This window comes from Idiotropiscis lumnitzeri, chromosome 13 (genome assembly GCF_059441095.1).
Source record: "Idiotropiscis lumnitzeri isolate Australia: NSW breed Sydney's pygmy pipehorse chromosome 13, RoL_Ilum_1.0, whole genome shotgun sequence".
NCBI classification, from domain to species: Eukaryota; Metazoa; Chordata; class Actinopteri; order Syngnathiformes; family Syngnathidae; genus Idiotropiscis; species Idiotropiscis lumnitzeri.
The window spans coordinates 14,943,688-14,962,748 of record NC_142403.1 but is presented as its reverse complement, the minus strand read 5'-3'; the positions used below and the strand labels follow the sequence as shown (position 1 = coordinate 14,962,748).

The following is a 19,061-nucleotide window of genomic DNA, read 5'->3' as shown; positions in this document are numbered from 1 at the left end:
AGTAGGCGGCGTAATGTAGCTGTTAATGTATAACATTAGCAGCAGACATTCATAAAAAGCATGCAAATATACACAGTATAAACGTATCTAAGTGTAAGGAAACACTCCTAATGCCTGTCCATTATACAGAGGGGGAAACGATGTAATGATAAAAACTACTGAATGATTGAAAATACTGCAATGATAAAAATATTGCAATGGTAAAAGTACTGTAATGGTAAGAGTACTGAAATGATAGAAAAGTACTGCAATCCACCCACTGCCATGAACAAAAATGAGTATGCCCGGTCTTTGCTTTCAAAAAGTCTTGACGGTCAACGGTAAGACTGTCTGGTGTGGATTTGTTGATTCTGCATAGCACTGCCCTCTCACAAGTGAGGATCCAATCACAAGACACCTTCATCGGGATGCCTGGAGAAGGCCTTACTGTCATCAACTTGTGATCTAATTGGCTATTACAACCGTCTATCAACTCTAAGAGCCCGGTCAGTCACAGAACAGATGCTCGCACAATGTATCTGAAGGCCTCGCTAGCTGAATTCTGATTGGATAAAAACTCACACCTAAAAATACAACACGAGGATATCTTTTGACATCAATGAGAACTATATATATCTCTTATTCACTACAACCACAAGGTTTATTTTGAAAATTCGACAATATATTGTCACAAAATGTAAAAATATTGAAGAAAAAGTGGACCAAGCTACCAAGAGGGGGCACGAAGTGGCTGAAATAGGTTCTCCACTCTAAATCAGGATTAGAGGCATTTCTTGTCTTATTTTATTCTCTTTTCAATGTGGTCATAATGATGGAGGACTCCTCCCATCTCCTGATCTGGGATCTGCAGGCTGAGCCTCTCCTCTTCATCCTATCCTCATCCTCACAGCCCCTCGTCTGGCAGTGACTATGTACAGGAGGCGCACACGTAGTCGGAGGAGCGAGCCATGGGGAAATATTTGCTTATCTAAAATTTGCCGTACACGTGAGGGGAAGATGGTGGTTTGAGGAAGGATGGATGCACATGGTGGTGGTCTCAGAGGGCTCTTTTCTTATGTGGTGGACTTAAACGTGTGACCAGGTAGGTGCCACATTCAATGAAAAAAAAAATACTTCTCATTTTCTCATATTTAGGAAATACTTTTTTTAATGAAAGGTAATATAGTCTAAAACAAAAAATATATATTTGCAAAGGCACTTTTAAAATAAAGTGGATGTCAATGCCTTTCAATTTGGTGAACATGAGTACGGATAAAAAAATGAAATCAGATGAAATATTATAGAAAACATATATAAAATGTTCTCAAAAGAGAAAATGTTTTATTTTTATAGATTTTCCTTTTGCCAAGGCATTCAAAATACTGTGTTCATGAACAGGATATTTAAAAAAATAATTAAACAAGATATATTGAATATTTATACTTTTTGTGGACACTGTATAAAATAAAAAATAGTTTACTGGACTAGTTCACTGCAAAAAAAATGGTAAAGCTAGTCTTGAATCAATACATTAAAAAAATCCTTCAATAAAAAAGTATTATGAACAAAAGTACATTGACTAGTTTCAATTTTAGAGTGAATTAGTTTAATGAGCTAGTGCAGCTTGTTAATAAATCATTAGAAAGGTCATTTTCAAACATAGTAGACATCAGTGTTTAAAAATATTGAAGAAAAAAAGCAATATAAAAAAAGAAAACATCCCTGGAATATCACATAGATAAGACGCAAATTATATTTTGATGTATTTTTGATTGCTTGAGTTCAGGTAGTCAATAGAACAGCAGGTCCAATTTACAAAACAACATGAAAATAAAGTTTTCAAAATATTAATATGTAATACAAAAATCTATCTTCATTAGGATGTTTTAGCAAATTTTAAATAATATGCACACCAATAGTTTTCTAATTTACAGCGTTTATAGTATTTATAATTCAAATAGGTTTTACGTTCTGAATTTAAATTAAATCGGAAAAGAAATAAGAACAATCAATTCAATTACTCATGGCTCATCACACAAATATATATTATAGAGCTAAATGTAATTTAAACGAACAAACAAAAAAAACTTTTAAACAAAGCCGAGCCATCGTCTTTACCGGAGCTTGCATATATTGTGTTGTTCCTGCCCGGGGTGAGGTTGTTGCGATAAACAGAAAGCCTCAAGCCTCTTAGCGGGTCTTTACGCTACAGTGCTGCTAATCTCCCACAAACCAAATAAGAGCATTATTATATTAACAGATCATTCTGTCAACCATAATGCTAACAGTAATTCTGATCTACTACGTAACGGTGCTTATTTTCACTCAGTGATGGATAGTCACAAAGTACTTTGTAACTGCACTTAAGTATATTTTTCAAAGAAAATGACGTTCAAACATTCCCTTACTCTAATTGGCCAATTTTTCTTTCTGTTGTGACATTAAACAAAAGCAAAAAGACAAATATTGTAAAACAATCTAATTCATACATTTATTGTTGTAAATGTTAAGGGACCAAAACAAAGTTGTTGGTTATTTTTCTATTTTTCATCAAATATATTTTAATTGGCCGTTTTATTTGTTATCTGAATTTTATCCTGCCAAATATCGCAATCAGTTGTGGCCCTAAAAAAAAAAAAAAAAAAAGAAAAAAACTTTTTACTGTTTCGTTTGTCAAAATAGGCTCGTTATTTTATTTCAACCGCGGAGGATGACGCCATAACGGGAAAAGAAAATAAATAAAAACCTTAAGGTCAAGTCAACAGCAGGTAGGGCTTGATTGATTAACGAAGGGACGACAAATATACATTATTCATGACAGAAACGGATTCGTAATACAAGTGCATTGAACCCATTGAAATGAATAGAAATTCCATTCATCCAGTCAAGCTCTCTCAAAAAATACCAAATAATGTTGTTTTAAGTAAGAAAAGTAGAACTACATAAAAACAGTAGTAACAAATGTAAAGAAAATATTTTTTTTTTGCTTCAAATCAATGGACATTTTGTTGCTCTTTCTGGTGTGCACCATGTCACAGGGGGCAGTATAATACATCCATCAATCCATTATCTGTACCGCTTCTCCTCACAAGCCACAGGATAATACAACATACATATAATGGTACACTGCCAACTTGCTGCTTGTTGCGAAGTTTGTTGTTATAGTTATACATTATATATATAAACACTGACTACTGTTTTAAACTGTTCATAATTTGTTCCAATTTGACAGGGGTGTGTAGACTTTTTATATTTTTATATCCGTTCCACTGTACATAACATGAAAAGAACAAGTCGACTTAACTGTATAATGCAACTAGCTTCCAACATGTTGATGTGAAAACTGCAGGTATGAAGTCATAATGCAATGATTTCACATTCCAGCAAGTTTTTGTTGACGTGGCCAATGATGTAATGCTACCCAAGTTTACCTTTAGCTGCAGTGGCTAATGGTAAACTACTGTCAGTGTCATTTAATGGAGTGGGTTGGGCTTGTACTGCTATTGTTAACTCCCTGGCATTAGCGCTAATCTACACGTGTCTACACGTGCTTACAACCACAGACATTAGCGAGGGAGTTTAAATGTTTGCAAAGATGACAGTGATAAAAAAAATAAATAACAAATGAATGCTGACTATTGAATAGCAGCCAAGTGGAAAACTCAATGAAGAAAATACACATTTAAAAAAACTACAAATTCTAAGGAGCTGTGGCCAAGTTAACAACTTTGTGGCTTTACGTAGCAATTTTTCCAAGCCCTTGAGGGAATAGTTTCCAAAAAGTAGCTCGTAACAAACGTTGATACTTTTTGTGTTTTTACTGGATATTTGTGGAGACTAAGATTCCCTCCAGAGCAGCCGATGTTCACCCCTCTGTGCAGACTCTAAATGAATGGCACATGCACAGAACAACCACTGGCTAATTTAACCATACCGCCCACCCCTATTAAGGGAGTACTCATACAGATTCTAATGTATTTTCACTTGTGGAGGCAGCACTTCATCACTAAATCGCCCAATTATCAACAAAGCTGAACATTATTAATATTCATAATAATTATTAGTATTAGAAGCTAAGGCTGGGAACTTTTTCTCAAACTCTCTAGCGACAATTAAAACAAAAATGAATAGCCACTTTTTGGGGTGTTATTGAAGAACTTCTGAAGGTTTCTGCAACTTTGATCTTGGACATGATAATGCTTCATGGGGTGTGGTAGTTAGAAAACGACAGATCTTTGGCCAGCCTAGCATCCAACTCATCAGCAGAGAAACTGTATGGGGGCGATTATTATGCAAATTAGTCATGACATCATAGACACACTTCAGGAAATATCAGTATAGCATGCCACTTTACTAGAAGCCATGTCATGATATTTTTCCCTTAGCGGTAACTTTATCTGTTTCATCTTGAGAAGTTTATCACCCACAGCCAGACCCGCCTCTCGGAACGCTACTTCCATTCTGCTTTTGTTGACGGCCAGTGGCGAGCTCCTCCTTCACTGGTTTCTTAGTTGCAGCAGACTGTTCTCTGGGAGCCATCTTTAGGATGTTACAGAAAGAGATTAAAAAATATGCGGATAGTCATGAATCCGTGCGTTTTCCAGACGGTAGTTTTAATTAAGTTCTTTAGAAAAAAAATCTTAAATTGTGAAAGTTAGAAAAAAATTGCACCTGGTTCACCGGTCGATGCAAAATTGTTTGGACGTGTTTATCATAACAGAACGCATGAAAAAGGCACAAGGACCCACGATTGAAATTTAAAATGGTCTGAATCAGCCATTTTGGGCTAATTTTAGCGCTCATAATTTCAAATGATTATTGACTCTATCTTGCCTTTCATTTGACAGCTACGCTTAATGCTATCCATGGATTACTATAATATGACATGCATTTTTTTTTTTAAATAATTGTAACTTTTCGTTATCAACAAGCAATTTCTGAGAAGGTCATAAGTGGTGGCTAACAAAGTTGCTTTAAAAGAACCTGCCCAGACTGTGGCTTCATAGAGGTGAAGAAAGCAGTCCTTAACTATGTGTTCCCAAAGAAGTCTTCCTAATAGACTTAACCGTGCTATATATTCCCACACCCATGCCGCCAGCAAGGCCGGAGCAGACCCGTAAGCAGCATTTATTTTAAAAGCAGAGCTGACCGTTCACACACAGAGAGCACGCTCATCCTGTTTAGTGGTAAGGATATAAGGAGGGTGTATTTTTAGAGGCTGGATATATATATTCCACCACACAGTGGAAAAGTGTCGATGTCAGGTCCATATATTTTGGAAACAAGCACGATGAAGGCAAAGCGATGAACAGGCCCTCAAATACAATTATACCAAGGTAAGTGTAATGCTCATAAAAATTTACATAAAAAAATCTGCCGCGAACACCCTTTTCAATGATCGAAAAGAAATTTGGTGATTGTTGATGACAACTAAATGATCAAAAACACTCGACATAAAAGTCACATAAAAAAGTCCAAAAGATCCATACTATAAATGGAACAGGAAGTTGGGCATTTTGAGTTGAATCGTTCCAGACTCCGATTTCACGGCAGCAGTTTTACTTTCATACATAGATCGAGCTTTGTTTTGCTTACGCTAAGTAATGTGGGCAGACCATGACCTCAAAATTTTACAATCATTTGAAAGATTCTGGGAATGTTGGAAAATATTATCCCTGGACACCAGAAAAATTAACACAAAACCGTGACAGGGCCGCTCGTAGCTGCTCCCAGGCTCGAGTTTTGCATCGTGTTTGAATCCACTGTGTGCCTAAGAAATGTCCAGTGACTTTCCTGAACTTCTGTCCAAAAAAGACAACTTCCTAGCACCCCGATTGATTTTATCATTACTTTTCAGGCCAGTCGGGCCCGACACGACACCATGGCGAAGGTCAACAGCGAAATCTCCTACTTGACCAGATGTCGTTCGTCCAGTCACACATCCGACGAGGACCTAGCCGTCATCGAAAATGGAGACAGCAGGTTTGTTTGAAAGTGGAAGGTTCAGACAGTCGTTAGCCTTGTCCTCCTTTAGGAGTTTTTAGCTTTTGTGGCCGCCTTTTGTATATCCCAAGTATATTTGCACAACTTTGTCTTGAATGTTTTTAAGAAGGCACACAAGTAAGTTTTGTGTTTTTACTAAACAAATCCAGTCATCTTTTAAATGTCGATGTCACCTTAAGTATGTATGGTATACTGCTTAAAAAAGTAAGATAGTTGCAATTTGGGGAAGCAAGCAACATTTTGAGTATCTGGTACAGCAGTGTTCTAGTTTGTGAGTCCTTTAAAAAAACGGAAAGGTAAGCGTGTGACGCAACTAGGAAATCTCCCAAGCAGACGCTACTTTCAGTAGTTCTTCCGACGGCTCCCTTACAGCGGTCTTGGAAGGTTACAATCTGCAGTCTACCTTGCCTGAGGGACACAGGAATGATCTGTAATAGGGAAAAACATTTTGACCATGACATTGGCACTTTCTGGCTCAAGTTATGTGGACGATGTCTTCCAGTCACAACCCCGAGAGGGCACTGTCTTCAAAGTCCAACAGAACGCTTTTTACTGGTCCAGGAGCAATGGCCAGGTAAACCTCCATATCAGTGACTCTCCCTTGTGATCTGACCACTCCCTTTCTCAGTAGCCAAGATGTGTGTCACGTCGGTGTTGTCTCCACTCTCTCTGATCATGTCTAGGCTCTCTTACTTCTTCTACATGCTGCGCAACTGGGCCTTTAACAGGATGAACCCTGAAGTACCGCCGAGGCATGACTCCTTCTTGGAGCGCTTCAGAGGCCCTGAGCTCAAAGAAGTGTCCGGCTGTAAGAGCGACGGACAGTCCATGGACTGCAACAGCACAATGCACAGGAAAAAGTGAGTGGAAGTGGTGGTAATTTGAATGAAGTCACCCGCAATATAAGGGGCTTGACTACCCTATGTTGTTTCTTTCCAAAGTCTTAGCAGTAAGTGGCCGCTAGCTACTTACAACATGAATAACTGCAACAACACAGATGAGTACGTTTATAGCCTTGATAGAAACTCAGTGGTAGCTGGTTCGGCTTGTAGCGACATCCCTTCTATTCCCAGTTTAATCGTCTTGTAGTTGTCTTGGTGGTTTGTTGAGTTACACCCAATTAAGAAGAATTTCTGAACTACACAGGAATAGCTTGTATTTGTAATGAATCCTCTGGAAGGCTAGGATTTGGACCAATGCTACCTTCACCAGACCCTCCCCTCCTGGTGTTATCCAGAAACCCTCCAGTAATCCTACCGTACTCTTCCCCTTTTGCCCCGATTAACAGCCAGAGTTTGTGACCTTGACAAAAATCAAGACAAGAAAGAGGAGTTTAAAAAAAGAAACATCTACCAAGATAGGACCAGAACCTTCCCTCTTGTTGTAGTTTGGTATCCCTTTGGTTGTCGATCATAGACAAAGACACCCTTTTGTGATTAAGAGAATTAAATGCCCGAGATTGTGTTCCTTAGCAAAAAGGAAGACAAGAAAGAGGAGATTAAAAAAGACCAGAAGGGTGAAAAGAATGATGAGAAGAAGGATGAGAAGAATGACGAGAAGAAGGATGAAAAGAAAGATGAGAAAAAGGATGACAAAAAAGATGATAAGAAAGATGACAAAAAGAAAGAGGAGCCCCCGTAAGTACTCTCCAATGGACTTGACATCGGCCTGATTTGATTGTAGAAACATCTGTTTGATTCCTGCATTCTTTTACACGTGCCCACTGAAAGTTTTATTTTCAAATCCAGGAAGGAGATCTGGATTATGGACCCGGCGGCAGATATGTACTACAGGTGGCTGACGGTTATTGCTGGCCCAGTGTTTTACAACCTGATAATGATTGTTACCAGGTATTGTTTGACTTGAACTTGGTTGAATATTTGAAGTGAAAATGAAAATATTTCAATGTTTTCATCTATTCCACCAGGGCCTGTTTCAATGAACTCCAGGACCGCTTCACTAAACTTTGGGTCTTCCTGGACTACACCTCAGACTTCATCTACTATACTGACACGTTTGTCAGGTCAAGAACAGGTCAGTTTCCTGGCCAGGTATCTAAACTGCAGCCCCTTTAACCACTGATGCTTATTCACCTAAGCATTTCAAACAGAACAGAACACAAATACTTGATAATAATAATAATGAGAACACTCAAAACGAGCTGCTCGAGGCAACTCCGGCCAGTAGATAATTATTCCAGTTTCTGAAACTAGTTTATTTTTGCTATGAACTTGGACACGCGACAAATTAAATCTGCATGTCAAGAATCATTTCACATTGATAGAAGGCCAATTTGCAGGTGGATTCTAATTTGATGTCTGTTCCTCAGGCTACCTGGAACAAGGCCTGCTGGTGAAGGACGCCACGAAACTGAGAGCCAAATATAGGACCACGTCGCAGTTCAAGTACGACATGATTTCCATGATCCCCACCGATCTGCTCTTCCTGAGATATGGATTCAATAACCCAGAGTTTCGCTTCAACCGCCTCTGCAAGATCTCCAGGCTGTTCGAGTTCTTCGAGAGGACAGAGACCAGGACCAGCTTTCCAAACATGTTTCGTATTAGTAATCTCGTGCTTTACATCCTGGTCATTATCCACTGGAATGCCTGTATGTTCTTTGCTATCTCCAAGACAATTGGTTTTGGCTCGGACACTTGGGTGTACCCCAACATCAGCCACCCGGAGCATGGCCGCCTTGCTAGAAAGTACATATATTCCCTCTACTGGTCAACACTGACCCTCACCACCATTGGCGAGACGCCTGCGCCGGTCAGAGACGTGGAGTACCTCTTTGTCATTGCGGATTTCCTCACTGGTGTGCTGATCTTTGCCAGTATCGTCGGAAACGTCGGTGCCATGATCTCCAACATGAACGCCTCCCGTGCTGAGTTTCAAGCCAAGATCGACTCCATCAAGCAGTACATGCAGTTCCGTAAGGTCACCAAAGACCTAGAGGCCCGGGTGATCAAGTGGTTTGACTACCTGTGGACGGAGAAAAAGACTTGTGATGAGAAAGAGGTCCTGAAGAACTTGCCGGACAAGCTCAAGGCCGAAATCGCCATCAACGTCCATCTTGACACACTTAAAAAAGTGCGCATCTTCCAGGACTGCGAGGCAGGACTCCTTATTGAGCTGGTGCTCAAGCTAGAGCCTCAAGTCTTCAGTCCTGGGGACTACATCTGCAAGAAGGGTGATATTGGCCGGGAGATGTACATCATCAAGGAGGGCAAGCTGGCTGTAGTGGCCGACGACGGCGTCACGCAGTTCGTGGTCCTCAGTGACGGCGCATACTTTGGGGAAATCAGCATCCTCGGCATTAAGGGAAGCAAGGCCGGGAACAGGAGAACAGCGAACATCCGAAGTGTGGGCTACTCTGACCTCTTCGCCCTCTCTAAGGACGACCTGATGGAGGCGCTCACCGAGTACCCAGACGCCAAAAAAGCCCTGGAGGAGAAGGGCAAGGCCATATTGATGAAAGACAACCTGATTGACGAGGCTGTGGCTAATGCCGGAGCCGACCCCAAGGACCTGGAAGAGAAGCTGACCAGGCTGCAGGACAACCTGGACGTCATGCAGACCAAGTTTGCTAAGCTCATGGCCGAGTTCACTTCCAGCCAGACGCGCATGAAGCAACGGGTTACCCAAATGGAGGCCCAGGTGAAGGCTGTCAAACCCGAGGACCTGTCGGAAGTGGTGGCCGACAAGGACAAGAAAGTTCAGTGAAGAAGGACTTAAAGAGCGAAAGACCTTCACAATAGAAATTTCCACCTTGTTTTTATCTATTTATATATCTGTTTAATTGTGTACAGAGAAATCTTGTATGTCGCGAATAGCGAAAAGTGATTAACGCCCACACGAAAAGGTTTGTAATTGTCAGTACAACTTGTTAGATCTTCAGTAATCCAGGTCATGCTGAGGATTCACTGTATGCACATCCAGATCCTTTTTAAGCCTCCGCACTTCAGCTTCTTCATTTTTTCCCACGGTGGGAGTGTCCCGTGGCATACTACTGCCTCTCACAGGTCCTTTTGGGTATGTCTTTCATTACACTTTGAAATCTACATGGAAAAAAAAAACAAAGGCGATCCCTTCTTAGCCTGCAAAAACAGGTGAAATATCAAATCAAAACAACAACAGCAGTAAGTGATGTTTGATACTGTACATATGAATACATCAAATATTTATGCGCATTACATTAAGATGTCTCACTGTGTTTGTCTACCTGGTCATTTTTTAGATAAAATAAAATATGACAATACATTTCTTGCCCTATTTTTTGGGGCCAATTTCCCACAGCATAATGAATTTTGGCACCCACAAAAGGGGCCTTCATAAAGTCCAACTGCAGATTTCGTCCAATTTCAAACACATATAATAGACAGAAACCAAATTAAGAGGAATTTGAGTTTTGCTTCTTGTATGTGGTGGGTGGAGAGCATTCCCGCCAACACTGTCCTCAAACATCTTATTTTCACAGTTTCCTACGAAGACTGTCGTGATTGCCAGACATTTTTGCATTTCCACAAGTCGTTAGTAGTCCGGCGGTAGCAGCAGATGGACCCATTGGAAGATGAGATGAAGAAACATATAATTTGTGATCAGTTGACTTGATCTTTGAAATGTCGATGCGACTCATCAACAAGTGGACTAAGCGGTTCAACCCCAAGTAGTGTGTGCAATCAGCTGTTTTCAAAGAGGCTGCTGCAGTCGATTCGGACCACATCCAGAGTCAACCTCCCAATAAAATGCGGTTCCATTTGCTGACTGAACAAGCTGCAAGCGGGTAGCGGCGTTAGCATCTCCTCCTCCTCGTCCACGTCTTCCTCCTCAGCCAGGCAACCCTCCTGGCATGTGGCTGAGATGTAAACGGCAGTGATGGTATTGGAGTCGAGCGAGGTCCGAGTCTGCTCCGAGCTGTCCGACTCATGGGAGTCACTCTTGATGTACGTGGTGATGGGCCACTGGGATGTGGACGGGCCGGTTGGTGGTAAGGCCACCTGCTCCATGTTGGACAGCTCTTCGTCATCTGTGATCATGGTGATGATTGGCTCGTCATCCTCGGTCGTAATGGTCTCACTTGGCTGGGTAGGCAACTTCTCAACTTCCTGGCAACCAAAATAGACAAAAATATTAAAACTAAATAAGCCTATCCCGGATGTCTTTGGGCAGTAGGCGGGGTACACCGTGAACTGGTTGCTAGCCAATCGTAGGGCACGCAAAGATGAACCATCTGTGCTCACACTCATACCTTGGGACATTTTAGAGTGTCCAATCAACCTGCCATGCATGTTTTCAGAATGTGGGAGGAAACCGGAGTACCCGGAGAAAACCCACGCAGGCGCCGGGAGAACATGCAAACTTGACATAGGAAGGCCGTAGCCGGAATCGAATCCTTCACCTCTGCACTGTGAGGTAGATGTGCTAACCAGTTGTCCACCGTACCGCGCCCAATGAATTACTAATCATCAGCGCGTGGCACGCTTTTACTCTACTTCGATGTACTAACCGTCTCCTGGGCGCGTTCTTTTGCCCATTTGCTGTTTGCTGGATCCGGCACAACTTGCAGCAAGAAGCACTTGAAAAGCAGCCACACCCTGCAAGAAGGACGTGTTCCAGTTAAACGAGGCAAGTTAATCAAGTGCTTTTTTTTTTTTTTGCTGCTGCAGCAATAAGTCATGAACCTCTTTTTCACGGCTGCAATTTGACAGAGGCACAGCAACACTGCCAGTGACACGGCCAGCGACAACAGCGAGCACAAGAACAGGATTATCGGGATCCCCTCCACAGCTGTGAACCACGACAAGAATTTCTTTTTAGTCATTCGAGCCTATAATTAGCACCACAACCCACTGTACACATTAAGTTGCATAATAACGAAGTGGATATTTATTTCTAATAAAAATATATTTCTATTAAAAATTCACACACTAACTCATAATAACGAACAGTGACTTGAGATGATATTCTGGCGGAGAAACACGATGTACATAATGAGCTCACCTTGGATGACGATCTTGACTTTTCGAGTGACTGGACTTTCTCCCAGAGAAGTCCAAGCAGTCATCCACAGACTGTGGATACCCGGAGGCAGGTACAACACAAACGTCCGCTTAGTCGCTTGAACCGAGTCTGCAAATCAACAATGGCAATTAGGACAAAAGAACTCAATCAAGATATTTGCGTATTTGGTTTTTACATTGCTGCACACGTCCATTGCTGTCTTCCAGATAGATGGTGTACTGTGTGATGCACCCGCCACGCTGAGCCCTGGGAAGTTCCCCCCACGTCAAAGTCACTCTACTGGCGTCCACTTCCTGTTGAACCGACGGACCAACTTTGGGTACTACAAAAGAAGAAATGAATGCTCTGGAGTCATGGCTGATTCAACCAATTCAGTTTGGTAGAGACGTTCCAACAAAGGACACTTGAATTCGGATCTTGTGACAGAGAGTCAGACTCATAACTAGACTGTCACCTGATTGGCTGGTGTTGAGGAGTCTAAAGGTTCTTGTGGTCATCGACCCATCACTCCAGAGAATATAAAGAGCTCCTTCGTAGCACTCAGACGCATTCAAACCTGCGCACACAAGGAAGTGTGACAAATTCAGTACACATTGAAAGAATGATCTGGAACACATCACGTAAAACGGATAAAGTAGAACACATGAAACGGAACATATGAAGAGGGTAATCTTTAACACCGTACAGAAAAGCGGAAGAACTGGAACTCATGAATAGAAAGATCTAGAACATGTCGAGAGGACTATCTGGAATATTATATTCCGGATATATAAAGACGACAATCCGAAACACATGAAGATAAGACTCTGGAACAAGTAAAAAAAAAAATTATCTAGAGCCTCTGAAGAGGATGACCCAGAATACATGAAGAAAATAATCTGGAACATGTGAAAAGGGTAATCTAGAACACTGGAACACATAAATAGAATGATCGAGAACATATGAAGAGGACTATCTGGAATGCATGAAGTGGACTATCCAAAATATATGATGAGCCGGAACAACTGATGACGACGATCGGGAACAGGTTAAGAAAATTATCTAGAACATATGAAGAGCAGAATCTGGAACATATGACAGGGATGATCAGCAAGAATACAAGAGAATCATCTGGAACAAAAAAAAAACATAAAGATGATCCAGAATACATGAACCTAATGATTAGGCCCACAAGAAGAGAATTATCTGAACTGCAAGTAGATGAAAAGCAGATGATCTGCAACACATCAAGAGAATGATTGGGAACATATCAAGAGAATCTGAACTGAAACGGATCTGACCGCTGAGCAGAAATTTACCTGTGATGACGGCGTGACGATCTTCTCCAGCCAATCTTCTCCAGTGCAGCTCTTGCAGTTTGAGCCCCTCGGGGTACCACTCCACCACGTGCGACGTCGCCCTTTCCGCTTGTCTCCAAAAGAGGGCAACGCCGTGCTCATGTGGCTTCACCTCAACGTCCAACTGGGCTGATGCTAAAAGGAAAAAAAAAAAAAAAGAATAAAAGTCTGGATTTGGGAAATTTCTCTTGGAAAATTGGATTTCTTCACAAATGAAAGCTTCAAAATGTGTCCTTTTTAATTTAGGTGTTGGTTTAAAAAAAAAATTGGATTGGCTGTAAACATAAAAGGTGAAAAAAAAATTCTGGATGCTCTGGACGTGATGGCTTACCTTTGGCACGATAGGCAATGATTTTGGCCGGTGGGGACATTCCTTTGGAGTTAAGGGCGCTCACCGTCACATGACACTCCGCACAAAATGCAAGAGAAGCGCCGGTGGCGTTTGCGCTGAGGTTGGACGTGGACATCAGTACAGACTGGGAGCTGCGTACTGCCACCAAGTATGCCACAATCTTCCCCCTGGCGTGAGCGATAGTCATCGGCTGGAAAGTCGAGAAAGAGCTACGTCACCACATCAAGAACATGTCGGAATTTGGTGTGAAATTTTTCAAAAAGTTGCATTTTTTATTTATTTTTTTAAATATTGATGAGATATAATTAGAGAGGGTTCGAACTGATTGATGGTGAATATGAGAATGTCTCTTTTACTTGTGAATTTTGTCATGGAAAGTGTGCAATTCTTGAAAATTCTTCATTCAGTCGGGAATTTTGTGGAATTCTTTAAAAGTAGGTCTGTTTCCAATGGACGATGATTAATAGAGGGGAATTTTAGTTATTTATTTACTTGAATGTTTTTGCGTGTGCGTGTGTGTAAAACAACTGGAATTTTAGGGCTTGGCTCAGATGCGAAATTATACATGTAAGATGATTTTAGCAAAATAACAAAAAAGATAAATATGTTCAATGTCTTTACTAGTTGGGGAAATTCTTCAAAAAGTGGTGACATTTTCCTAATAAACATTTTGACCTTAGAATGCTTTGAATGGGTTGAACAAATATGAGTAGAATTTTGTTACTATTGTATTTGTCTTGTACAACAGGTCCAAATTTAAAAAAAAAATATGTTAGACTATGTCGTATAAAAATATGTATGAGGCTCAGCTATTCATAGAATATTTTATCTCTTGATTCTTACAACTTTTTCTCAATCTGGTATTTGGCAAGTTATCATTTTTTTACGTGATCATTTCTCTTAAGCTCCTCTTTTCTAGTAAAGTGAAACTGTCAACTCTCCTGCACTTGGTTTAAATATGACAAATGACAAAACCTCCGTGCATATGTAAGTGAGCGTGTGCGTATGTACATAAGGGCCTGTGGTTACAAGTGTGTGATGCGTAACGCTCAAATCGTGGTCAAAAATTGACCTTTTAGCGTCAAAGTGGAACAGAAAGTGATGCTCAGAAAACATCCTCATACAACGCATTCACACTGTACTGTTTACCTTCCAGAAGAGTCTTATGGTCTTGAAGTCGAAGGAAGGTTGAGTGTACCACACATCCAGCTCTTTGGCAGGCGCTGCCAGACAACAAACCACAATGTTTGTTTTGAGAGATGCCATTTTTTTGTCTGGAGTGAAAGAGCTGCTCCAAACAAAATGGCTGACTAGCTCTGTTTTTGGGTTGGGTTCTTGAGACTTTTTTCACGATTTGGGGCATGAATTTTCAAAACTGTGGCGTCAAAAGTATTTTCTTGTTTGTCAATTTGTGTTTGAAAAACCTGGCCTAGAAATGTCATTTTCAACCAAAATAACGGACTCACTGCATGTTTTGGGTATTGCTTCCTGAGGGGTTTTTTTTTGTAATTATTTTTAATGGTACAACTCATGGTAGACATCTGCAAGAATTTCATATCGTTAAGTGAAGTCAGCTTCGGGGATTGAATTTACAAAATTGCAGAGTCAAATGTGTTTTGTATCAGTTTGTCGTTGAATAACCACGTGAGATGTCCTTAAAATGTCTTCTTATATCCAAAATGAGGGGCTGAGTTTTCAAAATGAGGATTTAACTGATCAATGGCAAGTCACAAAACTACACGACTTCAAACCAACATGACTGACTTTCTGTGTTTTTTCGGGTCAAAATTGGGCCCGGGAATATTCGTCGTTGGGAGTGGTGGGGGACGTCCCTGATGTGCAACAATTTCAAACAGGTCTACACATGATAGATAAGTCTACCAAATTTCATGTTGCTAAGTTGAAACTAGCATCAAGGACTGAGCATTGAGGGATGAGTGTTTAAAATTGTAGTGTCATAGGCGTTCTGGGTCAATTTGTCTGACTTTTTTTCCCCATCTACTCATGGTTGACACCGCCACCAAATTTCTGGGCAACATGAAAATTAGTGGAAGTGTCAAGAAATGTTCAAAATGTGGCATTGTTGGATGACCGTATTATGGGTATAGTTTCTCGAGATTTTTGATGTGCCTAATTATGATAGACGACCCTGCCAAAAAGCAAAACCAACTTCCGGGGCGATATTTTGTAATTATGGGATCCCCATTTACAGGTTCAAGGTGTAGCATTTTAGATTGTCCAGTACACAAGCTTTTAACTCAAACAAGCATTGTTGTGCTTTGAGGAAACTGCCAACACAAATATTGTATCTTAACACCATCACGTTTATAAACGCACTTCCCATAGCATATCAGCATCCAAAACATGATGTACTGCGGTCACAAAATTGTACTTCTCAAACTTCAACAAAACTGTTATATATATATATATATATATATATATATATATATATATATATATATATATATATATATATATATATATATATAAATAAATTAAAAATAACTGACATGAGGTCAAATGTAATTTCAATGTTTTTTGTTTTTTTAAATACTTGCCTTCCTCCTGAGTCCATCGGGAGGTGACGTTGCTCCAGTTGCTCCACAATCCCAGGCTGAATTTGACCCTGGCTCTGAAATGGTACAACTGGTAGGGCTCCAGAGACCAGATGGATAGCAATTGATCCAAAGCCGTGGGCACACCCTGGTGGAGCAACGACTAGCGTTTTAGCATTCGATCCGCATGGATTCGAACAAAGTTTTAATATTTGTGGTCGATTATAGATGAAGTCCGGGACACATCAGCGACCACAAATTGTTCCCGAAAAAAAATTCAATTTTGTCTGGTATCTTGATCTCAGAATCTGTGATTGTTATTATGGGAAACAAACAGTTTGGTATTCTTACTGAATTTGAATAGTTTGTCCACAACCCTTTTTCTGTTGCGTACTGAACCTCCAGGTGTTGCGTTCTCTCGGGTGACCGAATCCTGACGTCGCATCCCCTGGAGGAGCACCCTGGTACGCTGAGGACCGGAGCGTCGGGGATCGCTGTTCACGTTAACACAATTTGAATTTGAAAGTTCACCACAACAATTACACAAAGAGAAACACACAAAAAGGTACCAATGTTGCTGAGGGTGAAGTTGGCGGGAAGCGACACGGCTGACCCCAGTTCATTCTGTGTGTGGACCTGCACAGAGATGAAGTGAACTCTACTCGGCAAGGAAAATTTGGCTAAAGGGGGATCGGATCCTCTGATGAAGATTTTGATTGGAGGCCACGACTGAGTGGGATCTTCTGATACAATTGTCACCCTGCAACACACACAAAGGCACGCATGCAAACACACACACTTTCCGTATGGGGAAAAATGACTTGTGGGGACCAGATTTATTCAAAGTCATTCTCTCGCTTTCTCTTTCTCTCACACACTAACCTGAGCTCTGAAATGTCTGTCAGGTGTGTTTTGCGGCCTCTTTCCCAGGAACAAAGCACCTGACCCGTCTGGTTGTTCAGCACCTTGTGCCTGCACTGAATGTTCCGCGGTGTCTCTGGTGGGTCTGCAGACATGAAACCTTATCGCGGACCTGTCCAAAATCAGTTATTTGGAGAGGACAACCAACCCCCCGGTTGATCTGCACTCACAACCAGACGAGATGTCGATTCCGCACGGGTCCAGGTCCTGGCATTGGCACAGGCAGCTGAAGGTCCGCTGCTTTGTGATGTTCTCCACGTGGACGTAAGTGGTGCTGGCATTGACCACTGTGTGGCGCTGCGGAGCGGGCGGGTGGTCGCTGAACATGGCGCGGCCGCACTTGCAGTTAAAGGTGCAGTAAACCTCCAAGCTGGAGCCTCGCCGCACCAGCCGCCCCGCGCTGGACCAGATCACGCAAGCTGAGGTCTCACCTGAGAGGTAAGAAAACAAGAGAAATCTGTCGGGAGCAGACCTCTCGGATTGTGAAGAGCCCTACTTGGTAGTTAGCCAGCTACTTCCTGGTTCATAAGCAAGGGTAAGGGAGCTAAAGGTTGGATCGACGCAACTTCACTCTCCTTGTTTGTCAAAGACGTTTTTGTCTGTAATCCAAAGGGCTTCTTCAATTCGGGCGCCTCGCAAAACACGAGGTGAGATCCTAAAAATGTCGGTGTTCCTCCTTTCTTTTGTTCCCTTCATATCATCCTCGTGGCTTTCCTTCGTTTCGTGTTCTACCTTTTCTTCGATCCGTTACGTTAAAAGATTTACTGTCTTGTCTTTCTACTTGTTTCTATCCTTCTTTCCTTCCTCTTGGTTTCCTTTCATACCATCCTTCTCTTCCTTCGTTCAGAACATTCTTTTCCCACCCCCTTTAAAGTTGTTAGTGTCCAGCTTGGCCTTCTTCATTCCATTACATCTCTCTGTGCATTTTCTCTGATGACCATCCTTCATTCTTCACCCTTTCATACATTCTAGTATATTTTTCATCCTCCCTGCTTTCCTTCAGTTCCTCCATTCCTTCCCTCTCACATTCCTTCCTTGCTTCAACAAATCAAGGCAAAACATCCTTTCATACCTCCTTGTTTCCTCCATCCTGACCATCCTCCAGCTTTCTTTGCTTCCTTCCTTTCATACCATCTTTTTGTTTCCATCCCACCATTCATCTTTCCTTCTCTTCTTTCCTTTAATCAAGTTTAAAAAAATCCAGCCTTCCTTTATTCCTTCCTTCCTTGAGGAAGTTCTTTTGGAGTAAACCTACTTTTGGCTCACCCTGACCAATAACGACATTGCATCATTACTTTCATTTTGCGCTAATACTAAAGTTCCTTGTGTGTGTAACATTTGGCAACAACAATTATCCAATAAAGTAGATTTTTTTTTTATCAAAATAAACTTTGAGGCTTACTTGTGCCGAGTTGCACCAGCAGCATCAGCAGCAACACAACGTAGACCAGGAACCACGTCGTGGGAATAGCCGCCATGTGTCATCACTTTTATGGACGTGTGTTCGCGCACGTCACACGTCCACATCAAAGACCACCGTCACCCTTCACAAGAGACACAAAACTGGAAGTCATATTGACCACTGCGTAAGAAGGGACAAAGCAAACAATCAGTCACGCAAAATGTACTTACCAAAGTCAAAATCATGCCTCCTCCATCAAGTGCTTTGTCTTCATCTTCCTGGTCCTTTTTTTTTTGTCACCCTACGTGTAGTGTGAACGTGACAAGCGTCATCTTTTCAGTTTTTTTTTTTTTTTCTTTGTCAGCATGTGAGTCAAAGTTGCACTAACTGGAGGAAGTTCAGTGGGGCGTGCTGCACAATGGAACCACTATAATACACATGAGTCCTCTTTCCACCCTTTGTGTGCTAGCTGGTGCGAGTGTAGTTGT

General features: G+C 41.4%; 2 protein-coding genes across 6 annotated transcripts; one reads left to right on the top strand and one right to left on the bottom strand.

Moving 5' to 3' along the window:
* The first annotated feature begins 872 nt into the window (after positions 1-872).
* LOC148324635 (cyclic nucleotide-gated channel cone photoreceptor subunit alpha-like) lies at positions 873-9,917 on the top strand. 2 transcript variants are annotated; one of them, XM_088312719.1, is made up of 9 exons: positions 873-1,081; positions 5,837-5,961; positions 6,485-6,556; positions 6,711-6,842; positions 6,924-6,983; positions 7,455-7,619; positions 7,731-7,832; positions 7,910-8,016; positions 8,312-9,917. In XM_088312719.1, exons 2-9 carry the CDS (start codon positions 5,861-5,863, stop codon positions 9,706-9,708), a joined length of 2,136 nt encoding a protein of 711 aa, XP_088168845.1. In that variant the 5' UTR covers positions 873-1,081; positions 5,837-5,860; the 3' UTR covers positions 9,709-9,917. The 2 variants fall into 2 exon arrangements, with proteins under 2 accessions (XP_088168845.1, XP_088168843.1); XM_088312717.1 differs by having other exon boundaries at positions 6,666-6,842.
* Positions 9,918-9,922: 5 nt separating this feature from the next.
* On the bottom strand, positions 9,923-18,950 carry il12rb2 (interleukin 12 receptor, beta 2a). 4 transcript variants are annotated; one of them, XM_088312714.1, is made up of 16 exons: positions 18,804-18,950; positions 18,574-18,715; positions 17,342-17,602; positions 17,133-17,271; positions 16,820-17,010; positions 16,602-16,744; positions 16,254-16,398; positions 14,845-14,918; positions 13,675-13,885; positions 13,305-13,478; positions 12,461-12,562; positions 12,182-12,328; positions 11,986-12,114; positions 11,667-11,772; positions 11,492-11,579; positions 9,923-11,090 (listed from the first exon to the last, which is right to left on the bottom strand). In XM_088312714.1, exons 2-16 carry the CDS (start codon positions 18,647-18,649, stop codon positions 10,665-10,667), a joined length of 2,412 nt encoding a protein of 803 aa, XP_088168840.1. In that variant the 5' UTR covers positions 18,650-18,715; positions 18,804-18,950; the 3' UTR covers positions 9,923-10,664. The 4 variants fall into 4 exon arrangements, 3 of the variants coding, with proteins under 3 accessions (XP_088168840.1, XP_088168842.1, XP_088168841.1); XM_088312716.1 differs by having other exon boundaries at positions 17,133-17,256; XM_088312715.1 differs by having other exon boundaries at positions 18,574-18,734; positions 18,804-18,906.
* Positions 18,951-19,061: the final 111 nt, after the last annotated feature.

What these genes read in the sequence shown, in the direction of transcription:
- LOC148324635 (XM_088312717.1), top strand. Translation starts at nt 5,861, where the DNA reads ATGGCGAAGGTCAACAGCGAAATCTCCTACTTGACCAGATGTCGTTCG. An exon ending in AGCACAATGCACAGGAAAAA is followed by an intron (nt 6,843 to 6,923) that starts GTGAGTGGAAGT and finishes TTCTTTCCAAAG; the next exon opens with TCTTAGCAGTAAGTGGCCGC. An exon ending in GTTTGTCAGGTCAAGAACAG is followed by an intron (nt 8,017 to 8,311) that starts GTCAGTTTCCTG and finishes TCTGTTCCTCAG; the next exon opens with GCTACCTGGAACAAGGCCTG.
- il12rb2 (XM_088312714.1), bottom strand. Translation starts at nt 18,649, where the DNA reads ATGGCGGCTATTCCCACGACGTGGTTCCTGGTCTACGTTGTGTTGCTG. An exon ending in TCGTCACGCCGTCATCACAG is followed by an intron (nt 12,563 to 13,304) that starts GTAAATTTCTGC and finishes TTGTGTGCGCAG; the next exon opens with GTTTGAATGCGTCTGAGTGC. An exon ending in AAGAACGCGCCCAGGAGACG is followed by an intron (nt 11,091 to 11,491) that starts GTTAGTACATCG and finishes TTTGGTTGCCAG; the next exon opens with GAAGTTGAGAAGTTGCCTAC.